The sequence below is a fragment of the Oncorhynchus gorbuscha genome, linkage group LG15 (assembly GCF_021184085.1).
Source record: "Oncorhynchus gorbuscha isolate QuinsamMale2020 ecotype Even-year linkage group LG15, OgorEven_v1.0, whole genome shotgun sequence".
NCBI classification, from domain to species: Eukaryota; Metazoa; Chordata; class Actinopteri; order Salmoniformes; family Salmonidae; genus Oncorhynchus; species Oncorhynchus gorbuscha.
The window spans coordinates 8,384,005-8,411,753 of NC_060187.1; the positions used below are offsets into that span (position 1 = coordinate 8,384,005).

At 49.4% G+C, this 27,749-nt stretch overlaps 1 protein-coding gene and 1 long non-coding RNA gene across 2 annotated transcripts; both read right to left on the reverse strand.

Moving 5' to 3' along the window:
- Nucleotides 1–4,299: 4,299 nt before the first annotated feature.
- LOC123998076 lies at nucleotides 4,300–5,150 on the reverse strand. Its single transcript, XR_006832219.1, has 2 exons — nucleotides 4,765–5,150; nucleotides 4,300–4,722 (listed from the first exon to the last, which is right to left on the reverse strand). It is a non-coding gene; the product is annotated as an uncharacterized LOC123998076 (long non-coding RNA).
- Nucleotides 5,151–6,575: 1,425 nt separating this feature from the next.
- ahsg1 (alpha-2-HS-glycoprotein 1) lies at nucleotides 6,576–26,234 on the reverse strand. Its single transcript, XM_046299780.1, has 7 exons — nucleotides 26,001–26,234; nucleotides 15,297–15,407; nucleotides 11,098–11,182; nucleotides 10,118–10,284; nucleotides 9,341–9,457; nucleotides 7,261–7,335; nucleotides 6,576–7,140 (listed from the first exon to the last, which is right to left on the reverse strand). Exons 1-7 carry the CDS (start codon nucleotides 26,208–26,210, stop codon nucleotides 6,703–6,705), a joined length of 1,203 nt encoding a protein of 400 aa, XP_046155736.1. The 5' UTR covers nucleotides 26,211–26,234; the 3' UTR covers nucleotides 6,576–6,702.
- Between the last annotated feature and the right edge of the window lie 1,515 nt (nucleotides 26,235–27,749).

Below are 27,749 nucleotides of genomic sequence, written 5' to 3' on the forward strand. Positions count from 1 at the left end.
CTGGTATGAAATCTGGTTTCCGCTCAGGTTATGGATGTGTCACTGCAACCTTAAAGGTCCTCAATGATGTCACCATTTCCCTTGACTCTAAGCAGTGTTGTGCTGCTATTTTCTTCGGCCTGGCCAAAGCTTTTGATACGGTAGACCATTTCATCTTGTGGGCCGGCTAAGGAGTAATGGTGTCTCTGAGGGGTCTTTGGCCTGGTTTGCTAACTATCCCTTTCAAAGAGTGGAGTGTATAAAGTCAGAAAATCTGCTGTCTCGGCCACTTCCTTTCACCAAGGGAGTACCCCAAGGCTCAATCCTAGGCCCCAATCTCTTCTCAATTTACATCAACAACATAGCTCAGGCAGTAGGAAGCTCTCTCATCCATTTATATGCAGATGATACAGTCTTATACTCAGCTGGCCCCTCCCCGTATTTTGTGTTAAATGCTCTACAACAAAGCTTTCTTTGTGTCCAACAAGCTTTCTCTACCCTTAACCTTGTTCTGAACACCTCCAAAACAAAGGTCATGTGGTTTGGTAAGCAGAATGCCCCTCCTCCCACAGATGTTATTACTACCTCTGAGGGTTTAGAGATTGAGGTAGTCAACTCATACAAGTACGTGTAAGTATGGCTAGAAGGTAGGTACCCTGTCCTTCTCTCAGCACATACCAAAGCTGCAGGCTAAAGTTAAATCGAGACTTGGTTCTCTATTGTAATCGCTCTCTTTCACTGCAGCTGCCAAACTAATCCTGATTCAGATGACCATCCTACCCATGCTAGATTATGGAGACATAATTTATAGATCGTCAGGTAACGGTGCTCTCGAGCGGGTAGATGTTCTTTACCATTCGGCCATCAGATTTGCCACCAATGCTCCTTATAGGACACATCACTGCACTCTATACTGCTCTGTAAACTGGTCATCTCTGTATACCTGTCACAAGACCCACTGGTTGATGCTTATTTATAAAAACCCTCTTAGGCCTCACTCCCCCCTATCTGAGATATCTACTGCAGCCCTCATCCTTCACATACAACACACATTCTGCCAGTCACATCCTGTTAAAGGTCCCCAAAGCACAGACATCCCTGGGTCGCTCGTCTTTTCAGTTCGCTGCAGCTAGCAACTGGAACGAGCTAAAACAAACACTCAAACTGGCCAGTTTTATCTCAATCTCTTCATTCAAAGATTCAATCATGGACACTCTTACTGACAGTTGTGGCTGCTTTGTGTGATGTAATGTTGTCTCTACCTTCTTGCCCTTTGTGCTGTTGACTGTGCCCAACAATGTTTGTACCATGTTTTGTGCTGCTACCATGTTGTATTGCTACAATGTTGTTGTCATGTTGTGTTGCTACCATGCTGTGTTTTCATGTTGTGTTGCTGCCTTGCTATTTTGTTGTCTTAGATCTCTCTTTATGTAGTGTTGTGTTGTCTCTCTTGTTGTGATGTGTGTTTTGTCCTATCTGTATACATAAAAAATTAAAGTTTAATCCCAGGCCCCTGTCCCCGCAGGTGGTCTTTGGTAGGCTGTCATTGTAAATAAGAATTTGTTCTTAACTGACTTGCCTAGTTAAATAAAGGTTCAATAAAATTAAAATAACATTTGTATCCTCTGTAGCTTTAGAATCACAGCAAAGTTGGTTCCTGTTTCAGTCAGGTCTTTGGCCATCCTAATGATTGGTTGACAAATAGTACCTCCCATAATGCAGGTGATTGCTGAATGGTGCTGTTGATGAGATGCAACTGCAGCGATTTGAAGGTGACATCAAAAACTGCGTGACCTTCGATCACATGATTTGTGTAAAGTTCATGCAGTCGACATGTAGTCGCAAAGTCTGTAATTTTTTTTTTTTTACCATAATGCAACACACTTTGAAAGGCGGTGACAATCGACAAAAGTGATCCTCTCGAACGTGCCCTGTGTCCTCTACCAGCAGGGGACACCCAGGCTGTGTTTGAGCGGTGGTGTAAAGTACTACTTAAGTCGTTTTGGGGTTATTTACTTTACTGTTTATATTTCTGACAACTTTTACTTCACTACATTCCTAAAGAAAATAATGTACTTTTTACTCAATACATTTTCCCTGACACCCATAAGTACTCTTTACATTTTGAATGCTTAGCAGGACAGGAAAATGGTCCAATTCACACACTTATCAAGAGAACATCCCTGGTCGTCCCTACTGCCTCTGATCTGGAGGACTCACTAAACAGAGAACATCCCTGGTCATCCCTACTGCCTCTGATCTGGTGGACTCACTAAACAGAGAACATCCCTGGTCATCTCTATTACCTCTGATCTGGAGGACTCACTAAACAGAGAACATCCCTGGTTATCCCTACTGCCTCTGATCTGGTGGACTCACTAAACAGAGAACATCCCAGGTTATCCCTACTGCCTCTGATCTGGTGGACTCACTAAACAGAGAACATCCCAGGTCATCTCTACTGCCTCTGGTCTGGTGGACTCACTAAACAGAGAACATCCCTGGTTATCCCTACTGCCTCTGATCTGGTGGACTCACTAGACACAGAGAACAACCCTGGTCATCCCTACTGCCTCTGATCTGGCGGACTCACTAAACAGAGAACATCCCTGGTCATCCCTACTGCCTCTGATCTGGAGGACTCACTAGACACAGAGAACAACCCTGGTCATCCCTACTGCCTCTGATCTGGTGGACTGACTAAACAGAGACCATCCCTAGTCATCCCTACTGCCTCTGATCTGGTGGACTCACTAAACAGAGAACATCCCTGGTCATCCCTACTGCCTCTGATCTGGAGGACTCACTAAACAGAGAACATCCCTGGTCATCCCTACTGTCTCTGATCTGATGGACTCACTAAACAGAGAACATCCCTGGTCATCCCTACTGCCTCTGATCTGGAGGACTCACTAAACAGAGAACATCCCTGGTCATCCCGACTGTCTCTGATCTGGCGGACTCACTAAACAGAGAACATCCCCTGGTCATCCCTACTGCCTCTGATCTGGTGGACTGACTAAACAGAGAACATCCCTGGTCATCCCGACTGTCTCTGATCTGGCGGACTCACTAAACAGAGAACATCCCTGGTCATCCCTACTGCCTCTGATCTGGAGGACTCACTAAACAGAACATCCCTGGTCATCCCTACTGCCTCTGATCTGGCGGACTCACTAAACAGAACATCCCTGGTCATCCCTACTGCCTCTGATCTGGAGGTCTCACTAAACAGAACATCCCTGGTCATCCCTACTGCCTCTGATCTGGAGGTCTCACTAAACAGAACATCCCTGGTCCTCCCTACAGCCTCTGATCTGGTGGACTCACTAAACAGAACATCCCTGGTCATCCCTACTGCCTCTGATCTGGCGGACTCACTAAACAGAACATCCCTGGTCCTCCCTACTGCCTCTGATCTGGAGGACTCACTAAACACACGTGGTTAGTTTGTCTATTATGTCTGAGTGTTGGAGTGTGTCCATGGCTATCTGTAAATAAAAAAGAAAATGTTGCCATCTGGTTTGCTTAATATAAGGAATTTGAAATTATTTATACTTTTACTTTTTATACTTAAGTATATTTTAGCAATTACATTTACTCTCGATACTTAAATATATTTACAACCAAATACTTTTAGACTTTTACTCAAGTAGTATTTTACTGGGTGACTTTCACTTAAGGTTTCTTTGCTTACTTTTACTACAGTATGACAATCGGGTACTTTTCCCACCATTGCAAGAGCGTCTGCTAAATGACTTAAATGTAAATGTAAATGTAATTGCATATACAAGAGGGTCAAAACCGCAATGTATCATGGGTAAATTGTGACTGATTGACCGATCTACAAATAATGAGTTGTTACTTATGATGCAAGGTGATTCGTAGATCACTCAGTCGTTTTGATGCTAGCCAACATGGCCAGTTTTTATTCACGGCACTTTGATACAAAGTGATTTTCGTAGGAGATTAGATGAGCTAACCCTAACCCTTTTCATAACCTTAACCTCAGTCCCAAACTGCTACGTTAATTCTCCTAACCTGCTAGGAAAAATTCACTTTGGTATCGAAGTGCCGTGAAGACTGTTTCCCCTACCAACGGGAAAATAAGTGACAAAATGGATTGTAATGATGCAACCGACCACTTGGTGGAGCCAGAGACACGTTTAACAGAGAAGCCTCTGTTCTTGTTCTTGAAAATTAATAAAATAAGGAATGCAAACATCTTATCAGGCACTGTAAGCGTAATTAGTTTAAACACCAAAACTATGTTTCAAGTGAGAATTTGGCAGGTCTGAGATCCAAAAATAAAATAAATGATTGCCTAATTCACCCATATTTTATTTTTGCAAAAAAAAGTAGTGTGTAGTTCCAGTAGTTAGCTACACAGCTGCATGGCAACAAAAAGTAACTAACTACTGACAAAAAATGACCAAGGTTTAAATTTAGTTCAACTATCACAAAGCTACTGCAGAGTCATGTACAACTACATGTAGGTCACTACTCCTCAACGCTCAAATGTCTTTCAATTGTTGAATAAAAACGTTTTTTTTTCAGAGGTTCTTTGTCTTGCTATGTTGAAAGTGGATCCATCCATCGAAAACAAGAGGATTAACTGATATGTAACTATCTGGATAATTGCATCAACTCGATTGATTATAGAGATACAGGAGTGGCTTACCTTCTCCATGTCATGTTAGCATAGTGCTTAACTTCTCCATGTCATGTTAGCATAGTGCTTACCTTCTCCATGTCATGCATAGTGCTTGTTAGCATAGTGCTTACCTTCTCCATGTCATGTTAGCATAGTGCTTAACTTCTCCATGTCATGTTAGCATAGTGCTTAACTTCTCCATGTCATGTTAGCATAGTGCTTAACTTCTCCATGTCATGTTAGCATAGTGCTTAACTTCTCCATGTCATGTTAGCATAGTGCTTAACTTCTCCATGTCATGTTAGCATAGTGCTTAACTTCTCCATGTCATGTTAGCATAGTGCTTAACTTCTCCATGTCATGTTAGCATAGTGCTTAACTTCTCCATGTCATGTTAGCATAGTGCTTAACTTCTCCATGTCATGTTAGCATAGTGCTTAACTTCTCCATGTCATGTTAGCATAGTGCTTAACTTCTCCATGTCATGTTAGCATAGTGCTTAACTTCTCCATGTCATGTTAGCATAGTGCTTGTCATGTTAGCATAGTGCTTAACTTCTCCATGTCATGTTAGCATAGTGCTTAATAGTGCTTCTCCATGTCATGTTAGCATAGTGCTTAACTTCTCCATGTCATGTTAGCATAGTGCTTAACTTCTCCATGTCATGTTAGCATAGTGCTTAACTTCTCCATGTCATGTTAGCATAGTGCTTAACTTCTCCATGTCATGTTAGCATAGTGCTTAACTTCTCCATGTCATGTTAGCATAGTGCTTAACTTCTCCATGTCATGTTAGCATAGTGCTTAACTTCTCCATGTCATGTTAGCATAGTGCTTAACTTCTCCATGTCATGTTAGCATAGTGCTTGTTAGCATAGTGCTTAACTTCTCCATGTCATGTTAGCATAGTGCTTAACTTCTCCATGTCATGTTAGCATAGTGCTTGTTAGCATAGTGCTTAACTTCTCCATGTCATGTTAGCATAGTGCTTAACTTCTCCATGTCATGTTAGCATAGTGCTTAACTTCTCCATGTCATGTTAGCATAGTGCTTAACTTCTCCATGTCATGTTAGCATAGTGCTTAACTTCTCCATGTCATGTTAGCATAGTGCTTAACTTCTCCATGTCATGTTAGCATAGTGCTTGTTATGCATGTTAGCATTAACTTCTCCATGTCATGTTAGCATAGTGCTTAACTTCTCCATGTCATGTTAGCATAGTGCTTAACTTCTCCATGTCATGTTAGCATAGTGCTTAACTTCTCCATGTCATGTTAGCATAGTGCTTAACTTCTCCATGTCATGTTAGCATAGTGCTTAACTTCTCCATGTCATGTTAGCATAGTGCTTAACTTCTCCATGTCATGTTAGCATAGTGCTTAACTTCTCCATGTCATGTTAGCATAGTGCTTAACTTCTCCATGTCATGTTAGCATAGTGCTTACCCCCCCCGAACAAGGCCGTGTGCTGTGTGTCATTGTACTGAGCCGTTACATTGACCCACAGTGGTTAAGCTAACTATGACCTTAATGGACTTAGTATAACAGCTTCTTAGTGTGTGTGTGTGTGTGTGTGTGTGTGTGTGTGTGTGTGTGTGTGTGTGTGTGTGTGTGTGTGTGTGTGTGTGTGTGTGTGTGTGTGTGTGTGTGTGTGTGTGTGTGTGTGTGTGTTTGCCTGTCCTCTAGTTTGTCATGAGTATCACAGTACATAATATAATAATAATATATGCCATTTAGCAGACGCTTTTATCCAAAGCGACTTACAGTCATGTGTGCATACATTTTACGTATGGGTGGTCCCATTAGTATCATTAAGTATAGTACATTAGTATCATTAAGTATAGTACATTAGTATCATTAAGTACAGTACATTAGTATCATTAAGTACAGTACATTAGTATCATTAAGTACAGTACATTAGTATCATTAAGTACAGTACATTAGTATCATTAAGTAGTTTATTCATTTAAAAACATCCGATTTTAACAGAGAGATGAAGTGGAAGCCAGAAATATGTGGCAACATGATTTCAGCCATCCATCATTTAGAAGTGTAATCGGAAATGCTGAGATTATGCCTTGACATGTGGGGGAGGAGCCTCGCCCAGAACGTGTGTCAGGTGGGGTGGTAGAGAGTGCCCTGGGGGTGGCCCGTGGCCATGGGGACGAGGGTGTGGGTGGGGGTGATGAGGGGGTGGGAAGGGGCAAAGAGGGTGGATAGAGGGGGGGATTTTCACAAAGCCGTGACAGTGGGGGAAGGGGAACTCTCCATGGGGACCAGGGGGTGGGTTATGGGGACCAGGGGGTGGGTTATGGGGACCAGGGGGTGGACCTTGGTCGCCTGGAGGTGGGCCACCAGGGCGTCCTGGGAAGCCTGGTAGTGGGCCTGGTTTGCCTGGCTTGTGTACCCAGGGAGGGAGGTGATGTTTGATGCCAGGATGGATGTGGTGTCCGGAGCGGTGTGGTGGGTGTCCACACTCCCTTCCAGGGGTACGGGGAGAACTGGCGTTCTGCCATGGAAACAACAAAAGGAACCATGTTTGAATTGACAGACTTTCGAGGAGGCCTGGTACCATATTTTGTAATTATATATTTTCGGGATGTATTTATGTGTGTTAAAAGTGGCTTACAAGAGCTTCATAGATCTCACAGTTGACATCCACCTGGCCATTCCCCAGCAGTGTGGATTTACAGAGCCCATGGCGCTAGAGAGAGAGAGACAGCAGACACAGACCAAGGTCAGAGACAGAGGCCAGAGACCCGAGTCCGGAGACCGGAGACAGAGACCAAAGTCAGAGACAGAGTCCCGAGACAGAGACAGAGACCGGAGACGGAGACCGGAGACAAAGACCAAAGTCAGAGACAGAGACCAGAGACGGAGACCGGAGACGGAGACCGGAGACTGAGACCGGAAATGGGAGACAGAGACGGGAGACAGAGACAGACAGAGACAGAGACCAAAGTCAGAGACCGAGACTGGAGACAGAGACAGACCGAGACAGAGACAGGAGACAGAGACAGGAGACCGGAGATGGGAGACAGAGACAGAGACAGGAGACAGAGACCAAAGTCAGAGACCGGAGACAGAGACCTGAGACAGAGACCGACAGAGACAGGAGACAGATACCGGAGACCAGAGACGGAGACCGAGACAGACAGAGACAGAGACTGGAGACAGGAGACAGAGACAGACAGAGACAGAGACCAGAGAGAGGAGACAGAGACCGGAGACCGGAGACGAAGAAGGAGACGGGAGACAGAGACAGGAGACAGAGACCAAAGTCAGAGACCGGAGACAGGAGACAGAGACCGGAGACCAGAGACCGGAGACCAGAGACCGGAGACCAGAGACCGGAGACAGATACTGGAGACCAGAGACCGGAGACCGAGACAGACAGAGACTGGAGACAGGAGACAGGAGACAGAGACAGGAGACAGAGACAGGAGACAGAGACAGGAGACAGAGACCGGAGACAGAGACAGACAGAGACTGGAGACAGGAGACGGAGACCGGAGACGAAGAAAAGAGAGACAGGGAGACAGAGACAGGAGACAGAGACCGGAGACAGAGACCGGAGACCGGAGACAAAGAAAGGAGACGGGAGACAGAGACCGGAGACAGAGACAGAGACAGACAGAGACAGAGACAGGAGACAGAGACAGAGACAGACAGAGACAGAGACAGAGACAGGAGACAGAGACTGGAGACAGGAGACAGGAGACAGGAGACAGAGACCGGAGACGAATAAAGGAGACGGGAGACAGAGGCAGGAGACAGAGACCGGAGACAGAGACAGAGACAGAGACTGGAGACAGAGACCGGAGACAGAGACAGACAGAGACTGGAGACAGGAGACGAAGAAAGGAGACGGGAGACAGAGACAGAGACAGACAGAGACAGACAGAGACAGAGATTGGAGACAGGAGACAGGAGACAGAGACCGGAGACGAATAAAGGAGACGGGAGACAGAGACAGGAGACAGAGACAGAGACAGACAGAGACAGACAGAGACAGAGACAGGAGACAGAGACCGGAGACAGAGACAGACAGAGACAGACAGAGACTGGAGACAGGAGACGAAGAAAGGAGACGGGAGACAGAGACAGGAGACAGGAGACAGAGACAGAGACAGAGACAGGAGACAGAGACAAGAGACAAGAGACAGAGACCGGAGACAGAGACAGACAGAGACTGGAGACAGGAGGGAGACAGAGACAGGAGACAGGAGACAGAGACCGGAGACAGAGACAGGAGACAGAGACCGGAGACAGAGACCGGAGACAGAGACAGACAGAGACTGGAGACAGGAGGGAGACAGAGACAGGAGACAGAGACCGGAGACAGAGACAGGAGACCAGAGACCGGAGACAGAGACCGGAGACAGAGACTGGAGACAGGAGACAGAGACAGGAGACAGAGACCGGAGACAGAGACAGGAGACAGAGACCGGAGACAGAGACCGGAGACTGGAGACAGGAGACTGGAGACAGGAGACAGGAGACAGGAGACAGAGACCGGAGACCGGAAACAGAGACCGGAGACGAAGAAAGGAGACGGGAGACTGGAGACAGGAGACAGAGAGAGGAGACAGAGACCGGAGACAGAGACAGACAGAGACAGGAGAAAGGAGACGGGAGACCAGAGTATGGTGATGGTAATACGTGAGGAGTGAGTATGATGAGGAGGAGGAGGTAGCTAGTTGCCTTACAGCTTCATCGGGGCACAGTGGCTTGCAGGCCTGTGTATCTATCCTGCTCTTGGCATTACACTCAGTCTCCACGATGGCCAACTCAGCGTAGTAGTTCATTCCAGTCATCATCATGTACTAGGAAAGGGAGAGAGACATGACTCACAGATGTAGGATCTTCATGTGATCACTTTATTGCAGGAGAATTTGACATTTGTCATTTCCACTTTGAAATTTCAGACTTAATTTTCCTACAACAATGTCCATTCATTATAATCTACATAATAATTAACATTTTCTGTTGCTGCAGGATTACTTTCCTGCTGTAGCAAACTGGCTCAAATTAGGATCCTACACCTGTACAGGTTTAGACAGACAGGGGAGACCTACTTAATTTCCCAAACTAACACTCCAAATAGCATGTTACACTGTTGGCAGTGGTGGGAACACTCCAAATAGCATGTTACACTGTTGGCAGTGGTGGGAACACTCCAAATAGCATGTTACACTGTTGGCAGTGGTAGGAACACTCCAAATAGCATGTTACACTGTTGGCAGTGATGGGAACACTCCAAATAGCATGTTACACTGTTGGCAGTGGTAGGAACACTCCAAATAGCATGTTACACTGTTGGCAGTGATGGGATTCCTTGAACACTCTAAGCAGTGTGGTTGCACCATTTCAGACTTATCCGTGAAACAGTGACCAGTTTTGACTAGAAATAGGGCAACAAACGTGTTTTTGGATTGTGTACCCAGAGATGTACAGAGAGAGAGAATCCTAATACATCACCCTACCCCAGATGTTATCCTCCCCACTTCCATCAGTTTGAAGTAGGAGGTGTAGTTGTGGTCCATGTTGAACTGCCTGAGGCCTGCCTTCACACTCTCTAGGCCCTCGGGGCTATGAAGGGGCAGCAGAATGGGGCAGTCCGGACACATTCTGACCATCTTCTCAGCAGAAACTTTATCAAATCAAATTAAACTTGATTTTAAAAAATGCACACAACCAAGAAAGGACACATGCACTGTGTGTTTTGGTGCTGCAGTAGACTAGGGTAACGTTAGATACCGTGTGCTGCGGTAGACGAGGGTAACGTTAGATACCGTGTGCTGCGGTAGACGAGGGTAACGTTAGATACCGTGTGCTGCGGTAGACGAGGGTAACGTTAGATACCGTGTGCTGCGGTAGACTAGGGTAACGGTAGATACCGTGTGCTGCAGTAGACTAGGGTAACGTTAGATACCGTGTGCTGCGGTAGACTAGGGTAACGTTAGATACCGTGTGCTGCAGTAGACTAGGGTAACGTTAGATACCGTGTGCTGCAGTAGACGAGGGTAACGTTAGATACCGTGTGCTTCAGTAGACTAGGGTAACGTTAGATACCGTGTGCTGCAGTAGACTAGGGTAACGTTAGATACCGTGTGCTGCAGTAGACTAGGGTAACGTTAGATACCGTGTGCTGCGGTAGACGAGGGTAACGTTATAGATACCGTGTGCTGCAGTAGACGAGGGTAACGTTAGATACCGTGTGCTGCAGTAGACTAGGGTAACGGTAGATACCGTGTGCTGCAGTAGACTAGGGTAACGGTAGATACCGTGTGCTGCAGTAGACTAGGGTAACGTTAGATACCGTGTGCTGCGGTAGACGAGGGTAACGTTAGATACCGTGTGCTGCAGTAGACGAGGGTAACGTTATAGATACCGTGTGCTGCAGTAGACTAGGGTAACGTTAGATACCGTGTGCTGCGGTAGACGAGGGTAACGTTATAGATACCTGGTTCAGTGTTGCAGGAGTGTTTAGAGACCTCTGCCATGCCTTCTGTGATGCTCAGCGTCACATTGCAGTGGCCATTCACTTGCTGCATGAGGGAAACAACATACATTAGTCATCCAATTGTACAGGTGTCTCTCTACAGGACTGGCACTACAGGTGTATCTCTCTCTACAGGACTGGCACTACAGGTGTCTCTCTACAGGACTGGCACTACAGGTGTATCTCTCTCTGGCACTACAGGTGTCTCTCACTACAGGTGTCTGTGGCACTCTCTACAGGACTGGCACTACAGGTGTGCTCTCTACAGGACTGGCACTACAGGTACTCTCTCTCAGGACTGGCACTACAGGTGTCTCTTACAGGACTGGCACTACAGGTGTCTCTCTCTCTACAGGACTGGCACTACAGGTGTCTCTCTCTCTACAGGAGTGCTGCTGGCACTACAGGTGTCACTCTCTCTGCAGGACTGGCACTACAGGTGTCTCTCTCTACAGGACTGGCACTACAGGTGTCTCTCTCTCTACAGGACTGGCACTACAGGTGTCTCTCTCTCTACAGGACTGGCACTACAGGTGTCTCTCTCTCTACAGGACTGGCACTACAGGTGTCTCTCTCTCTACAGGACTGGCACTACAGGTGTCTCTCTCAGGACTGGCACTACAGGACTGGCACTACAGGTGTCTCTCTCTCTACAGGACTGGCACTACAGGTGTCTCTCTCTCTACAGGACTGGCACTACAGGTGTCTCTCTCTCTACAGGACTGGCACTACAGGTGTCTCTCTCTCTACAGGACTGGTGTCTCTCTCTACAGGACTGGCACTAGGTGTCTCTCTGGCACTACAGGTGTCTCTCTCTCTACAGGACTGGCACTACAGGTGTCTCTCTGGCACTACAGGTGTCTCTCTCTCTACAGGACTGGCACTACAGGTGTCTCTCTACAGGACTGGCACTACAGGTGTCTCTCTCTCTACAGGACTGGCACTACAGGTGTCTCTCTCTCTACAGGACTGGCACTACAGGTGTCTCTCTCTACAGGACTGGCACTACAGGTGTCTCTCTCTCTACAGGACTGGCACTACAGGTGTCTCTCTCTACAGGACTGGCACTACAGGTGTCTCTCTCTCTACAGGACTGGCACTACAGGTGTCTCTCTCTACAGGACTGGCTACAGGTGTCTCTCTCTCTACAGGACTGGCACTACAGGTGTCTCTCTCTCTACAGGACTGGCACTACAGGTGTCTCTCTCTCTACAGGACTGGCACTACAGGTGTCTCTCTCTCTACAGGACTGGCACTACAGGTGTCTCTCTCTCTGGCACAGGACTGGCACTACAGGTGTCTGTCTCTCTCTACAGGACTGGCACTACAGGTGTCTCTCTCTCTACAGGACTGGCACTACAGGTGTCTCTCTCTACAGGACTGGCACTACAGGTGTCTCTCTCTCTACAGGACTGGCACTACAGGTGTCTCTCTCTCTACAGGACTGGCACTACAGGTGTCTCTCTCTCTACAGGACTGGCACTACAGGTGTCTCTCTCTCTACAGGACTGGCACTACAGGTGTCTCTCTCTCTACAGGACTGGCACTACAGGTGTCTCTCTCTACAGGACTGGCACTACAGGTGTCTCTCTCTACAGGACTGGCACTACAGGTGTCTCTCTCTCTACAGGACTGGCACTACAGGTGTCTCTCTACAGGACTGGCACTACAGGACTGGCACTCAGGTGTCTCTCTCTACAGGACTGGCACTACAGGTGTCTCTCTCTACAGGACTGGCACTACAGGTGTCTCTCTCTACAGGACTGGCACTACAGGTGTCTCTCTCTACAGGACTGGCACTACAGGTGTCTCTCTCTACAGGACTGGCACTACAGGTGTCTCTCTACAGGACTGGCACTACAGGTGTCTCTCTCTACAGGACTGGCACTACAGGTGTCTCTCTCTACAGGACTGGCACTACAGGTGTCTCTCTCTCTACAGGACTGGCACTCAGGTGTCTCTCTCTACAGGACTGGCACTACAGGTGTCTCTCTCTCTACAGGACTGGCACTACAGGTGTCTCTCTCTACAGGACTGGCACTACAGGTGTCTCTCTACAGGACTGGCACTACAGGTGTCTCTCTACAGGACTGGCACTACAGGTGTCTCTCTCTACAGGACTGGCACACTACAGGTGTCTCTCTCTACTGACTGGCACTACAGGACTGACTGGCACTACAGGTGTCTCTCTCTCTACAGGACTGGCACTACAGGTGTCTCTCTCTACAGGACTGGCACTACAGGTGTCTGGACTGGCACACTGGCACTACAGGTGTCTCTCTCTACAGGACTGGCACTACAGGTGTCTCTCTCTACAGGACTGGCACTGTCTCTCTACAGGTGTCTCTGTCTCTACAGGACTGGCACTACAGGTGTCTCTCTCTACATGACTGGCATGTATCTACAGGTGTCTCTCTACAGGACTGGCACTACAGGTGTCTCTCTACAGGACTGGCACTACAGGTGTCTCTCTACAGGACTGGCACTACAGGTGTCTCTCTCTACAGGACTGGCACTACAGGTGTCTCTCTCTACAGGACTGGCACTACAGGTGTCTCTCTCTACAGGACTGGCACTACAGGTGTCTCTCTCTACAGGACTGGCACTACAGGTGTCTCTCTCTCTACAGGACTGGCACTACAGGTGTCTCTCTCTACAGGACTGGCACTACAGGTGTCTCTCTCTACAGGACTGGCACTACAGGTGTCTCTCTCTACAGGACTGGCACTACAGGTGTCTCTCTCTACAGGACTGGCACTACAGGTGTCTCTGGCACTACAGGTGTATCTCTCTCTACAGGACTGGCACTACAGGTGTCTCTCTCTACAGGACTGGCACTACAGGTGTCTCTCTCTCTACAGGACTGGCACTACAGGTGTCTCTCTCTACAGGACTGGCACTACAGGTGTCTCTCTCTACAGGACTGGCACTACAGGTGTCTCTCTCTACAGGACTGGCACTACAGGTGTCTCTCTCTCTACAGGACTGGCACTACAGGTGTCTCTCTCTACAGGACTGGCACTACAGGTGTCTCTCTCTCTACAGGACTGGCACTACAGGTGTCTCTGTCTCTCTCTACAGGACTGGCACTACAGGTGTCTCTCTCTACAGGACTGGCACTACAGGTGTCTCTCTCTACAGGACTGGCACTACAGGTGTCTCTCTCTCTACAGGACTGGCACTACAGGTGTATCTCTCTCTACAGGACTGGCACTACAGGTGTCGCTCTCTACAGGACTGGCACTACAGGTGTCTCTCTCTACAGGACTGGCATGTATCACTACAGGTGTCTCTCTCTACATGACTGGCATGTATCACTACAGGTGTGTCTCTACATGACTGGCATGTATCACTACAGGTGTCTCTCTACAGGACTGGCACTACAGGTGTCTCTCCCTACATGACTGGCACTACAGGTGTCTCTCTACAGGACTGGCACTACAGGTGTCTCTCTACAGGACTGGCACTACAGGTGTCTCTCTCTACAGGACTGGCACTACAGGTGTCTCTCTTTACAGGACTGGCATGTATCACTACAGGTGTCTCTCTCTACATGACTGGCATGTATCACTACAGGTGTCTCTCTACATGACTGGCATGTATCACTACAGGTGTCTCTCTACAGGACTGGCACTACAGGTGTCTCTCCCTACATGACTGGCATGTATCACTACAGGTGTCTCTCTACAGGACTGGCACTACAGGTGTCTCTCTCTACATGACTGGCATGTATCACTACAGGTGTCTCTCTACATGACTGGCATGTATCGCTACAGGTGTCTCTCTACAGGACTGGCACTACAGGTGTCTCTCTCTACATGACTGGCATGTATCACTACAGGTGTCTCTCTACAGGACTGGCACTACAGGTGTCTCTCTACAGGACTGGCATGTATCACTACAGGTGTCTCTCTCTACAGGACTGGCACTACAGGTGTCTCTCTACAGGACTGGCACTACAGGTGTCTCTCTCTACAGGACTGGCACTACAGGTGTCTCTCTCTACAGGACTGGCACTACAGGTGTCTCTCTCTACAGGACTGGCACTACAGGTGTCTCTCTCTACAGGACTGGCACTACAGGTGTCTCTCTCTACAGGACTGGCATGTATCACTAATATTATTAAACATCTGGTTGGTCATTGTTGTGGAGTGGCTTACCGTTTCATAATCTTGACGGATGTCACACTCTTCAAAAGATTTTGGGTTGATGATGTGACAGGTTGTTTCCTGGAGGTCTAGTTCCAGATGCAATTTACAGTCAGATTGACCCTGAGATGGAGAGATGGAGAGGAGAGATAGAGAGGGTAGAGGAGAGATGGAGAGGAGAGATAGAGAGGGTAGAGGAGAGATGGAGAGGAGAGATAGAGAGGGTAGAGGAGAGATGGAGAGGAGAGATAGAGAGGAGAGATAGAGAGGGTAGAGGAGAGATGGAGAGGAGAGATAGAGAGGGTAGAGGAGAGATGGAGAGGAGAGATAGAGAGGGTAGAGGAGAGATGGAGAGGAGAGATGGAGAGGAGAGATGGAGAGGAGATATGGAGAGGGTAGAGGAGAGATGGAGAGGAGAGATAGAGAGGGTAGAGGAGAGATGGAGAGGAGAGATAGAGAGGGTAGAGGAGAGATGGAGAGGAGAGATGGAGAGGAGAGATAGAGAGGGTAAAGGAGAGATGGAGAGGAGAGATAGAGAGGGTAGAGGAGAGATGGAGAGGAGAGATGGAGAGGAGAGATGGAGAGGAGAGATGGAGAGGAGAGATAGAGAGGGTAGAGGAGAGATGGAGAGGAGAGATGGAGAGGGTAGAGGAGAGATGGAGAGGAGAGATGGAGAGGAGAGATAGAGAGGAGAGATAGAGAGGGTAGAGGAGAGATGGAGAGGAGAGATGGAGAGATGGAGAGGGTAGAGGAGAGATGGAGAGGGTAGAGGAGAGATGGAGAGGAGAGATGGAGAGGGTAGAGGAGAGATGGAGAGGAGAGAGGAGAGATGGAGAGGAGAGATAGGAGGGTAGAGGAGAGATGGAGAGGGAGATGGAGAGGAGAGATAGAGAGGGTAGAGGAGAGATGGAGAGGAGAGATGGAGAGGAGAGAGAGAGGGTAGAGGAGAGATGGAGAGGAGAGAGGAGAGATGGAGTGGAGAGATGGAGAGGAGAGATGGAGAGGGTAGAGGAGAGATAGAGAGGGTAGAGGAGAGATGGAGAGGAGAGATGGAGAGGAGAGATGGAGAGGAGAGAGAGAGGGTAGAGGAGAGATGGAGAGGAGAGAGGAGAGATGGAGAGGAGAGATGGAGAGGGTAGAGGAGAGATGGAGAGGAGAGATAGAGAGGGTAGAGGAGAGATGGAGAGGAGAGATGGAGAGGAGAGATAGAGAGGGTAAAGGAGAGATGGAGAGGAGAGATAGAGAGGGTAGAGGAGAGATGGAGAGGAGAGATGGAGAGGAGAGATGGAGAGGAGAGATGGAGAGGAGAGATAGAGAGGGTAGAGGAGAGATGGAGAGGAGAGATGGAGAGGGTAGAGGAGAGATGGAGAGGAGAGATGGAGAGGAGAGATAGAGAGGAGAGATAGAGAGGGTAGAGGAGAGATGGAGAGGAGAGATGGAGAGGAGATGGAGAGGGTAGAGGAGAGATGGAGAGGGTAGAGGAGAGATGGAGAGGAGAGATGGAGAGGGTAGAGGAGAGATGGAGAGGGTAGAGGAGAGATGGAGAGGAGAGATGGAGAGGAGAGATAGAGAGGGTAGAGGAGAGATGGAGAGGAGGGATGGAGAGGAGAGATAGAGAGGGTAGAGGAGAGATGGAGAGGAGAGATGGAGAGAAGAGATGGAGAGAGGGTAGAGGAGAGATGGAGATAGGTGAGATGGAGCGAGGGTAGAGGAGAGAGTATATATGGAGATAGGATAGAGGATAGAGGAGAGATGGGTAGAGGAGAGATGAAGAGAGGGTCGAGGAGAGATGAAGAGTGGGTTGAGGAGAGATGGTGATAGGTGAGATGGAGAGAAGATAGAGGAGAGATGAAGAAAGGGTAGAGGAGAGATGGAGAGAAGAGATGGAGAGAGAATAGAGGAGAGATGGAGATAGGTGTGATGGAGCGAGGGTAGAGGAGAGATGGGTAGAGGAGAGATGAAGAGAGGGTAGAGGGGAGATGAAGAGTGGGTAGAGGAGAGATGGTGATAGGTGAGATGGAGAGAAGATAGAGGAGAGATGAAGAAAGGGTAGAGGAGAGATGGAGAGAAGAGATGGAGAGAGGATAGAGGAGAGATGGAGATAGGTGTGATGGAGCGAGGGTAGAGGAGAGAGTATATATGGAGATAGGATAGAGGATAGAGGAGAGATGGGTAGAGGAGAGATGAAGAGATGGAGTGAGGGTAGAGGAGAGATGGAGAGAGGGTAGAGGAGAGATGGAGATAGGATAGAGGATAGAGGAGAGATGGGTAGAGGAGAGATGAAGAGTGGGTAGAGGAGAGATGGTGATAGGTGAGATGGAGAGAAGATAGAGAGATGAAGAAAGGGTAGAGGAGAGATGGAGAGAAGAGATGGATAGAGGAGAGATGGAGATAGGTGTGATGGAGCGAGGGTAGAGGAGAGATGGAGATAGGATAGAGGATAGAGGACAGATGAGTAGAGGAAAGATGAAGAGGGGTTGAGGAGAGATGGTGATAGGTGAGATGCAGAGAAGATAGAGGAGAGATGAAGAGAGGGTAGAGGAGAGATGGAGAGAAGAGATGGAGAGAGGATAGAGGAGAGATGGAGATAGGGTAGAGGAGAGATGGAGATAGGATAGAGGATAGAGGAGAGATGGATAGAGGATAGAGGTGAGATGGAGAAGAAGAGATGGAGAGATGGTAGAGGAGAGATGGAGAGAAGAGATGGAGAGAAGAGATGGAGAGAGGGTAGAGGAGAGATGGAGAGAGGGTAGAGGAGAGATGGAGAGAGGGTAGAGGAGAGATGGAGATAGGTGTGATGGAGCGAGGGTAGAGGAGAGATGGAGATAGGATAGAGGATAGAGGAGAGATGGGTAGAGGAGAGATGAAGAGAGGGTAGAGGAGAGATGAAGAGTGGGTAGAGGAGAGATGGTGAGATGGAGAGAAGATAGAGGAGAGATGAAGAAAGGGTAGAGGAGAGATGAAGAGAGGGTAGAGGAGAGATGAAGAGAGGGTAGAGGAGAGATGGAGAGAAGAGATGGAGCGAGGGTAGAGGAGAGATGGAGAGGAGAGATGGAGAGAAAAGATGGAGAGAGGGTAGAGGAGAGATGGAGATAGGTGAGATGGTAGAGGAGAGATGGAGATAGGTGTGATGGAGCGAGGGTAGAGGAGAGATGGAGAGGAGAGATGGAGAGAAGAGATGGAGCGAGGGTAGAGGAGAGATGGAGATAGGTGTGATGGAGCGAGGGTAGAGGAGAGATGGAGAGGAGAGATGGAGAGAAGAGATGGAGCGAGGGTAGAGGAGAGATGGAGATAGGATAGAGGATAGAGGAGAGAGGGTATAGGAGATATGGAGAGGAGAGATGGAGAGAAGAGATGGAGAGAGGGTAGAGGAGAGATGGAGATAGGTGTGATGGAGCGAGGGTAGAGGAGAGATGGAGATAGGATAGAGGATAGAGGAGAGATGGGTAGAGGAGAGATGAAGAGAGGGTAGAGGAGAGATGAAGAGTGGGTAGTGGAGAGATGGTGATAGGTGAGATGGAGAGAAGATAGAGGAGAGATGAAGAAAGGGTAGAGGAGAGATGAAGAGAGGGTAGAGGAGAGATGAAGAAAGGGTAGAGGAGAGATGAAGAGAGGGTAGAGGAGAGATGGAGAGAGGATAGAGGAGAGATGGAGATAGGTGAGATGGAGAAAGGGTAGAGGAGAGATGAAGAGAGGGTAGAGGAGAGATGAAGAGATGGAGAGAGGATAGAGGAGAGATGGAGATAGGTGAGATGGAGAAAGGGTAGAGGTGAGATGGAGAAAGGGTAGAGGAGAGATGAAGATAGGTGAGATGGAGAGAGGATAGAGGAGAGATGGGAGTGAGGGTAGAGGAGAGATGGAGAGAAGGTAGAGAGGGTAGAGGAGAGATGAAGACAGGGTAGAGGAGAGATGGTGATAGGTGAGATGGAGAGAGAATAGAGGAGAGTTGAAGAGAGGGTAGAGGAGAGATGAAGAGAGGGTAGAGGAGAGATGAAGACAGGGTAGAGGAGAGATGGTGATAGGTGAGATGGAGAGAGGGCAGAGGAGAGATGGAGAGAAGGTAGAGGAGAGATGGAGAGAGGGTAGAGAAGAGATGAAGAAAGGGTAGAGGAGAGTTGAAGAGAGGGTAGAGGAGAGATGAAGAGAGGGTAGAGAGGGTAGAGGAGAGATGAAGAAAGGGTAGAGGAGAGTTGAAGAGAGGGTAGAGGAGAGATGAAGAGAGGGTAGAGAGGGTAGAAGAGAGATGAAGACAGGGTAGAGGAGAGATGGAGACAGGGTAGAGGAGAGATGGAGAGAGGGTAGAGGAGAGATGGAGAGAAGGTAGAGAGGGTAGAGGAGAGATGAAGACAGGGTAGAGGAGAGATGGAGACAGGGTAGAGGAGAGATGGAGAGAAGGTAGAGGAGAGATGGAGAGAAGGTAGAGGAGAGATGGAGACAGGGTAGAGGAGAGATGGAGAGAAGGTAGAGGAGAGATGGAGAGAAGGTAGAGGAGAGATGGAGAGAAGGAAGAGGAGAGATGGAGAGAAGGTAAGAGGAGAGATGGAGATGAAGACAGGGTAGAGGAGATTGAGAGAAGGGTAGAGGAGAGATGGAGAGAAGGTAGAGGAGAGATGGAGAGACAGGTAGAGGAGAGATGGAGACAGGGTAGAGGAGAGATGGAGAGAAGGTAGAGGAGAGATGGAGAGAAAGAAGAGGAGAGATGGAGACAGGGTAGAGGAGAGATGAGAGAAGGTAGAGGAGAGATGGAGAGAAGGTAGAGGAGAGATGGAGACAGGGTAGAGGAGAGATGGAGACAGGGTAGAGGAGAGATGGAGACAGGGTAGAGGAGAGATGGAGAGGAAGAGGATGGAGACAGGGTAGAGGAGAGATGAGAGAAGGTAGGAGAGATGGAGAGAAGGTAGAGGAGAGATGGAGACAGGGTAGAGGAGAGATGGAAGAGGGTAGAGGAGAGATGGAGACAGGGTAGAGAGATGGAGACAGGGTAGAGGAGAGATGGAGATAGGATAGGGTAGAGAGATGGAGATAGGTGTGATGGAGGAGGGTAGAGGAGACAGATGGAGATAGGATAGAGGATAGGAGAGAGATGGGTAGAGGAGAGATGAAGAAAGGGTAGAGGAGAGATGGAGAGAGGGTAGAGGAGAGATGGAGAGGGTAGAGGAGAGAAGGTAGGGAGAGATGGAGACAGGGTAGAGGAGAGATGGAGAGAAGGTAGAGGAGAGATGGAGACAGGGTAGAGGAGAGATGGAGAGAAGGAAGAGGAGAGATGGAGACAGGGTAGAGGAGAGATGGAGACAGGGTAGAGGAGAGATGGAGAGATGGAGAGAAGAGATGGAGAGAAGGAAGAGAAGAGATGGAGACAGGGAAGAGGAGAGATGGAGACAGGGTAGAGAGAGATGGAGAGATGGAGACAAGGATGGAAGAAGGAAGAGATGGAGACAGGGAAGAGGAGAGATGGAGACAGGGTAGAGGAGAGATGGAGAGAAGGAAGAGAAGAGATGGAGACAGGGAAGAGGAGAGATGGAGACAGGGTAGAGGAGAGATGGAGAGAAGGTAGAGGAGAGATGGAGACAGGGTAGAGGAGAGATGGAGAGAAAGAAGAGGAGAGATGGAGAGAGCAAGTTACACAGTGAAAATACGTTGACAATATTGTTTCCTCCTTTACTCTTGTTAGGATATCTCTAGGAAGGAGAGAAAACACTGGAATAAGAATTAGAGAAGAAAGTAGAGAGAGAGAGATCTTTTCATCTCAAAACTTTTGGAACATGAAATTAGTGACAAAAAGATCTCATTCGTCATCTCTTCACACACTTTCATCAAGATGAACAAGTTCTGAGAGAAGAGAAATAAGATAGGCCTCGTGAAGTAGTTCTCTATCTTTCTCTCATTCCAAAATGCCCCATACCAATGACGGCGTCCCAGTGATCTGAAGTGTGTCTGATACACAGTGTCTGATGCACAGTGTCTGATGCACAGTGTCTGATGCACAGTGTCTGATGCACAGTGTCTGATGCACAGTGTCTGATGCACAGTGTCTGATACACAGTGTCTGATGCACAGTGTCTGATGCACAGTGTCTGATGCACAGTGTCTGATGCACAGTGTCTGATACACAGTGTCTGATACACAGTGTCTGATACACAGTGTCTGATGCACAGTGTCTGATGCACAGTGTCTGATGCACAGTGTCTGATGCACAGTGTCTGATGCACAGTGTCTGATACACAGTGTCTGATACAGTGTCTGATGTGTCTGATACACAGTGTCTGATACAGTGTCTGATGTGTCTGATGCACAGTGTCTGATGTGTCTGATGCACAGTGTCTGATGCACAGTGTCTGATACACAGTGTCTGATGCACAGTGTCTGATGCACAGTGTCTGATGCACAGTGTCTGATACACAGTGTCTGATGCACAGTGTCTGATGCACAGTGTCTGATACACAGTGTCTGATACACTGATGTGTCTGATACACAGTGTCTGATGCACAGTGTCTGATGCACAGTGTCTGATGCACAGTGTCTGATACACAGTGTCTGATGCACAGTGTCTGATACACAGTGTCTGATACACAGTGTCTGATGTGTCTGATGCAGTGTCTGATGCACAGTGTCTGATACACAGTGTCTGATACACAGTGTCTGATGCACAGTGTCTGATGCACAGTGTGTCTGATACACAGTGTCTGATGCACAGTGTCTGATACACAGTGTCTGATACACAGTGTCTGATACACAGTGTCTGATGCACAGTGTCTGATGCACAGTGTCTGATGTGTCATGCACAGTGTCTGATACACAGTGTCTGATACACAGTGTCTGATACACAGTGTCTGATACACAGTGTCTGATGCACAGTGTCTGATGCACAGTGTCTGATACACAGTGTCTGATACACAGTGTCTGATGCACAGTGTCTGATGCACAGTGTCTGATACACAGTGTCTGATGCACAGTGTCTGATGCACACAGTGTCTGATACACAGTGTCTGATACACAGTGTCTGATACACAGTGTCTGATGCACAGTGTCTGATGCACAGTGTCTGATACACAGTGTCTGATGTGTCTGATACAGTGTCTGATGCACAGTGTCTGATACATGCAGTGTCTGATACACAGTGTCTGATACACAGTGTCTGATGCACAGTGTCTGATACACAGTGTCTGATACACAGTGTCTGATACACAGTGTCTGATACACAGTGTCTGATACACAGTGTCTGATGCACAGTGTCTGATACACAGTGTCTGATGCACAGTGTCTGATACACAGTGTCTGATACACAGTGTCTGATACACAGTGTCTGATGCACAGTGTCTGATACACAGTGTCTGATACACAGTGTCTGATACACAGTGTCTGATGCACAGTGTCTGATGCACAGTGTCTGATACACAGGGCAGAAAAAGGAATGGCAACTAATAAAGAGACCCCCTGAGATGCAGTTCAGTCTAAAGATACCACACTCCCAACAAACACCATGTAAGCCCCCCCATCAACCCCTGACCCCTAACCCCTTTACAGCCCCCCTGTCAACCCCTGTCCCCTACACCCCTTTACAGCCCCCCCAACCCTGTCAACCCCTGATCCCTACACCCCTTTACAGCCCCCCATCACCCCTGACCCCTAAACCCCTTTACAGCCCCCCTATCAACCCCTGACCCTACACCCCTTTACAGCCCCCCTGTCAACCCTTTACAGCCCCCTATCACCCCTGACCCCTACACCCCTTTACAGCCCCCCTGTCAACCCCTGTCCCCTACACCCCCCTTTACAGCCCCCTGTCAACCCCTGATCCCTACACCCCTTTACAGCCCCCATCACCCCTGACCCCTAAACCCTTTACAGCCCCCTATCAACCCCTGACCCCTACACCCCTTTACAGCCCCCTGTCAACCCCTGACCCCTACACCCCTTTATAGCCCCCCCTGTCAACCCCTGACCCCTACACCCCTTTACAGCCCTCCCTGTCAACCCCTGACCCCTACACCCCTTTACACACCCCCTGTCAACCCTGACCCCTACACCCCTTTACAGCCCCCCTGTCAACCCCTGACCCCTACACCCCTGTACAGCCCCCTGTCAACCCCTGACCCCTACACCCCTTTACAGCCCCCTGTCAACCCCTGACCCCTACACCCCTTTACAGCCCCCCATCACTCCCTGACCCCTACATCCCTTTACAGCCCCCCTGTAAACCCCTGACCCCTACACCCCTTTACAGCCCCCCTGTCAACCCTGACCCCGACACCCCTTTACAGCCCCCATCACTCCCTGACCCCTAACCCCTTTACAGCCCCCTATCAACCCCTGACCCCTACACCCCTTTACAGCCCCCCCTGTCAACCCTGACCCCTACACCCCTTTACAGCCCCCTGTCAACCCTGACCCCTACACCGCTTTACAGTCCCCCCTGTCAACCCCTGACCCCTACACCCCTTTACACACCCCCTGTCAACCCTGACCCCTACACCCCTTTACAGCCCCCTGTCAACCCCTGACCCCTACACCCTTTACAGCCCCCCATCAACCCCTGACCCCTACACCCCTTTACAGCCCACCCCCTGTCAACCCCTGACCCCTACACCCCTTTACAGCCCCCCTGTCAACCCTTGACCCCTACACCCCTTTACAGCCACCCCTGTCAACCCCTGACCCCTACACCCCTTTACAGCCCCCCATCACTCCCTGACCCCTACACCCCTTTACAGCCCCCCGTCAACCCCTGACCCCTACACCCCTTTACAGACCCCCCCCCCTGTCAACCCTGACCCCTACACCGCTTTACAGCCCCCCATCACTCCCTGACCCCTACACCCCTTTACAGCCCCCTATCAACCCCTGACCCCTACACCCCTTTACAGCACCCCCTGTCAACCCTGACCCCTACACCCCTTTACAGCCCCCCTGTCAACCCTGACCCCTACACCGCTTTACAGCCCCTCCCCTGTCAACCCCTGACCCCTACACCCCTTTACAGGCCCCCTGTCAACCCTGACCCCTACACTGCTTTACAGCCCCCCTGTCAACCCCTGACCCCTACACCCCTTTACAGCCACCCCCCGTCAACCCCTGACCCCTACACCCCTTTTCAGCCCCCCTGTCCTACCTGACCCCTACACCCCTTTACAGCCCCCCTGTCAACCCCTGACCCCTACACCCCTTTACAGCCCCCCTGTCAACCCCTGACCCCTACACCCCTTTTCAGCCCCCCTGTCCTACCTGACCCCTACACCCCTTTACAGCCCCCCTGTCAACCCCTGACCCCTACACCCCTTTACAGCCCCCCTGTCAACCCCTGACCCCTACACCGCTTTACAGTCCCCCCTGTCAACCCCTGACCCCTACACCCCTTTACACACCCCCTGTCAACCCTGACCCCTACACCCCTTTACAGCCCCCTGTCAACCCCTGACCCCTACACTCCTTTACAGCCCCCCATCAAACCCTGACCCCTACACCCCTTTACAGCCCCCCTGTCAACCCTTGACCCCTACACCCCTTTACAGCCCCCCTGTCAACCCCTGACCCCTACACCCCTTTACAGCCCCCTGTCAACCCCTGACCCCTACACCCCTTTACAGCCCCCCATCACCCCTGACCCCTACACCCCTTTACAGCCCCCTGTCAACCCCTGACCCCTACACCCCTTTACAGCCCCCCCCTGTCAACCCTGACCCCTACACCCCTTTACAGCCCCCATCACTCCCTGACCCCTAACCCCTTTACAGCCCCCTATCAACCCCTGACCCCTACACCCCTTTACAGCCCCCCTGTCAACCCTGACCCCTACACCCCTTTACAGCCCCCCTGTCAACCCTGACCCCTACACCGCTTTACAGCCCCTCCCCCTGTCAACCCCTGACCCCTACACCCCTTTACAGGCCCCCTGTCAACCCTGACCCCTACACCGCTTTACAGCCCCCTTGTCAAGCCCTGACCCCTACACCGCTTTACAGCCCCCCCTGTCAATCCCTGACCCCTACACCCCTTTACAGCCCCCCCCTGTCAACCCCTGACCCCTACACCCCTTTACAGCCCCCCTGTCAACCCTGACCCCTACACCCCTTTACAGCCCCCCTGTCAACCCTGACCCCTACACCGCTTTACAGCCCCTCCCCCTGTCAACCCCTGACCCCTACACCCCTTTACAGCCCCCCTGTCAACCCCTGACCCCTACACCCCTTTACAGCCCCCCTGTCAACCCCTGACCCCTACACCCCTTTACAGCCCCCATCACTCCCTGACCCCTACACCCCTTTACAGCCCCCCTGTCAACCCCTGACCCCTACACCCCTTTACAGCCCCCCTGTCAACCCTGACCCCTACACCCCTTTACAGCCCCCCATCACTCCCTGACCCCTAACCCCTTTACAGCCCCCTATCAACCCCTGACCCCTACACCCCTTTACAGCCCCCCTGTCAACCCTGACCCCTACACCCCTTTACAGCCCTTTACAGCCCCCTGTCAACCCTGACCCCTACACCGCTTTACAGCCCCTCCCCCTGTCAACCCCTGACCCCTACACCCCTTTACAGGCCCCCCTGTCAACCCTGACCCCTACACCGCTTTACAGCCCCCTTGTCAAGCCCTGACCCCTACACCGCTTTACAGCCCCCCTGTCAATCCCTGACCCCTACACCCCTTTACAGCCCCCTGTCAACCCCTGACCCCTACACCCCTTTACAGCCCCTCCCCCCTCCTCCTGCACCCACCTTCTCCACTGTGCTGAAGGTTATGTTACTGAGCTGGAACTTGTATCCATGGAAATGTTTGTTGTTGATGCTGATCATGGCCAACCTCGCCCCTGGCTCTTTGTCCTTCTCATCGCAGCTCCAGTGGCGTCCACTGGTGTCCCGCGTTGGCACACTGGCACAGTTCAGTGCCCACACTGTGAGGACAGAGAGAATAACCAGTCCCCTCATAGTCTCACACGTTGAATAAAGGGGCACGGCAGCCTGGGGCACTTATTTATACAAACTACGGCCTGTAGGGTTAACTGGAGGGAGATAACAAGAGGCTCAGACTGCTTTCTGCACGCTGCCAAAGTCAATGTAAACAGAGGACAACAGGTTTCTGGGCAAGTTTGTGTCATTGACAGTGTTGCGAAATTGATCTCAAAATGCTGGGAGTGTGTTTTGTTTTAGATATTTAATTTGGTCAATGTCACTTTTGTCATTTTTCGTCAAACTTCTAATGTATTAAGGGTTTAAAGATGGTTGTATATTAGAAAAATCAACAACAATGTAAACTTTGTACTCGAGGCTTTTTTGTGTGTGTGTGTGTGAGCTTTGTAGTGACCGAATAGAGGGTGAGCCATCTATCCTACGGTTAGAATGAATGTTATACATTACAGACGGTATATTTGTGTCTCTGACTGATGTGGTGGTGAGCCGGAGAGAGTTCATCCAGGTGACATAAATGATTAGCTTGAGAGAAAACGACATGTGGGTCCACGGTGGGGGCATCTGAAATCATTGGATCACTTCAATCCTCCAATCACCACAGCGATAAACTAATCTCTCTGCTACACCCGTCCAGTAGTTATTTGCTGAGATGTGCTTTGATCTTTGATCTTTCAACGTTCTGTGTGACACAGAGGACTGTGTCCGGAGTGTCACTGACAGGAATCAATAAAATACAACAGAGAATGTCAAAATGGGCCCCTCTGGTTGGGGGAGGGGGGGGGCCTGTGTGTGTGTGTTGGTCACATACACATTTTTAGCAGATGCTATTGCGGGTGTAGTGAAATGTTTGTGTGTGTGTCTGTCAAATCAATTTTCAAATCAAATTTTTATTGGTCAAATCCTGTACACATATTTAGCAGATGTTATTGCGGGTGTAGCGAATTGCTTGTGTGTGTGTGTGTGTGTGTGTGTGTGTGTTGTTTATGTGTGTGTGTATGTTTATGTGTGTGTGTATGTGTATGTGTGTATGTGTATGTGAATGTGAATGTGAATGTGAGTGTGAGTGTGAGTGTGAGTGTGTGTGTGTGTGTGTGTGTGTGTGTGTGTGTGTGTGTGTGTGCGTGCGTGCGTGCGTGCGTGCGTGCGTGCGTGCGTGCGTGCGTGTACATTTTACTTTTGAATATGGAGACATATAAGGTTGTGTGGTTCAGAGCTGCAGGACTTCAAAACCTTATTCATGCTTTTCCTGCTGGCTTTTCTTCTCACTCTCAAAGACTAGATATCTTCATCTGATTTGCATTCCCTCGATAAAAGAGACAGAAGCTTTTCTGATCGTCTTCTATGGGACTCTTTCTCAAAGGTTCTCTTTCTCTTTCTCTTCACTCTAAAGGGAATAGATGCCATTTGGGGAGGACACATTATCAAAAGCGTTTGTGTGAAATTAAGCTTCTGAAACCCAGGCTTCATCTAAGCAGAGATGTTGTAAATTGTCTTAATATGTTGTAAACGGTCTGCTAAATATATTTAAAGATTTCTATGAGGTTCCCCCTTTCCTGT